The sequence below is a fragment of the Phaethon lepturus genome, unplaced genomic scaffold (genome assembly GCF_000687285.1).
Source record: "Phaethon lepturus isolate BGI_N335 unplaced genomic scaffold, ASM68728v1 scaffold34803, whole genome shotgun sequence".
NCBI lineage: Eukaryota > Metazoa > Chordata > Aves > Phaethontiformes > Phaethontidae > Phaethon > Phaethon lepturus.
Window position 1 is genome coordinate 279 of NW_010530335.1, and position 956 is coordinate 1,234.

Genomic DNA, 956 nt, shown 5'->3' on the forward strand with positions numbered 1-956 from the left:
GTCCCCCCACCAGCAGCCCCAGCCCATCTGCCTGGACCCCCCAAACCCTCCAGGAACATGTAGGTCCTGCCAAGAGCAGGGCACCCCCAGAGGAGCAGAGAGCCGCAAGTAAAGCCCTGAGGGTGGATGAGCCACCCTGAAATGGAGGTGATAGACACTCCTGGCCCCTGGGCACAACTCAGCACCTCAGTGGGCCAAATCACCAGGCTGTTGGAGGTGTCGAGGAGAAAAGCAGGACCCACAGCAGCATCAGGTCACACGGAGAGCACGGGGTGATGGGGGGCAGGACAGACAGGTTTGCCACAATCAGAACAGGGGTGGCAATCAGAGCAGGAGAGCACTGACCGATGCTGATCAGCGGACCCTTCCCAACCAGTGCCATAGGGAGGGTGGGGGGCGAGGGCAGCTCCTGCTGGTCGTCTGACTCGGGGAGCCCGCTGCCGACTGCGTGCGAATGGCGCCGCTCCTTGGCCTCCTCCTGGGAGTGGAGCTGGTACCTGGGGAGTGGAGCAGAGACCGGCATGGTGAGGTGGACCAGCACCAGTCTGGCTCCTTCCCACTGTACCGCTCCCCAGCGCAGATGGCACCGCCAGCGCCCAGCAGAAAGCTCCACTTGCCCACCCTCCCCCCAGCACCATCCAAAACTGATTCGGGCTCTTTTACCTCAACCCTTTCTTGGGCAGCGTGTTCCTGTCGCGGTTGGCACTGGAAGGGAAGGAAAGATCAGTCACATCCCTGCACAGATGAGGGAAGGTGCCATGGAGGTCAAGCCATGGGTGCAGCAGCTTTTCCCCAGAAAGGTAAGAGGAAGAGCCTCTGAAGCAGGCAGAGGTCATGGCAAGATGGTAGGGAGGGATCTGAGCCCGCAGAGGTGCCCTGGCAGCCCCGCATCATCCCTCCAGCCATACCTGTCCAGATGTGCAAGCCGAGGGCTCCCACTCCAGCCCAGCTCCCCT

General features: G+C 62.2%; 1 protein-coding gene across 1 annotated transcript in view; it reads right to left on the reverse strand.

Moving 5' to 3' along the window:
- Window positions 1-345: 345 nt before the first annotated feature.
- The window catches only part of LOC104618605 (neuron navigator 1-like), a gene marked incomplete at its 3' end in the record, with an annotated part of 2,812 nt that continues 2,201 nt past the window's right edge, over window positions 346-956 (reverse strand). The window contains 4 exon segments of the mRNA XM_010284242.1: window positions 346-497; window positions 664-705; window positions 909-952; window positions 955-956. The exon segment at window positions 955-956 is cut by the window's right edge and continues 422 nt beyond it. Of these exon segments, the coding sequence (XP_010282544.1) occupies window positions 346-497; window positions 664-705; window positions 909-952; window positions 955-956 (240 nt within the window).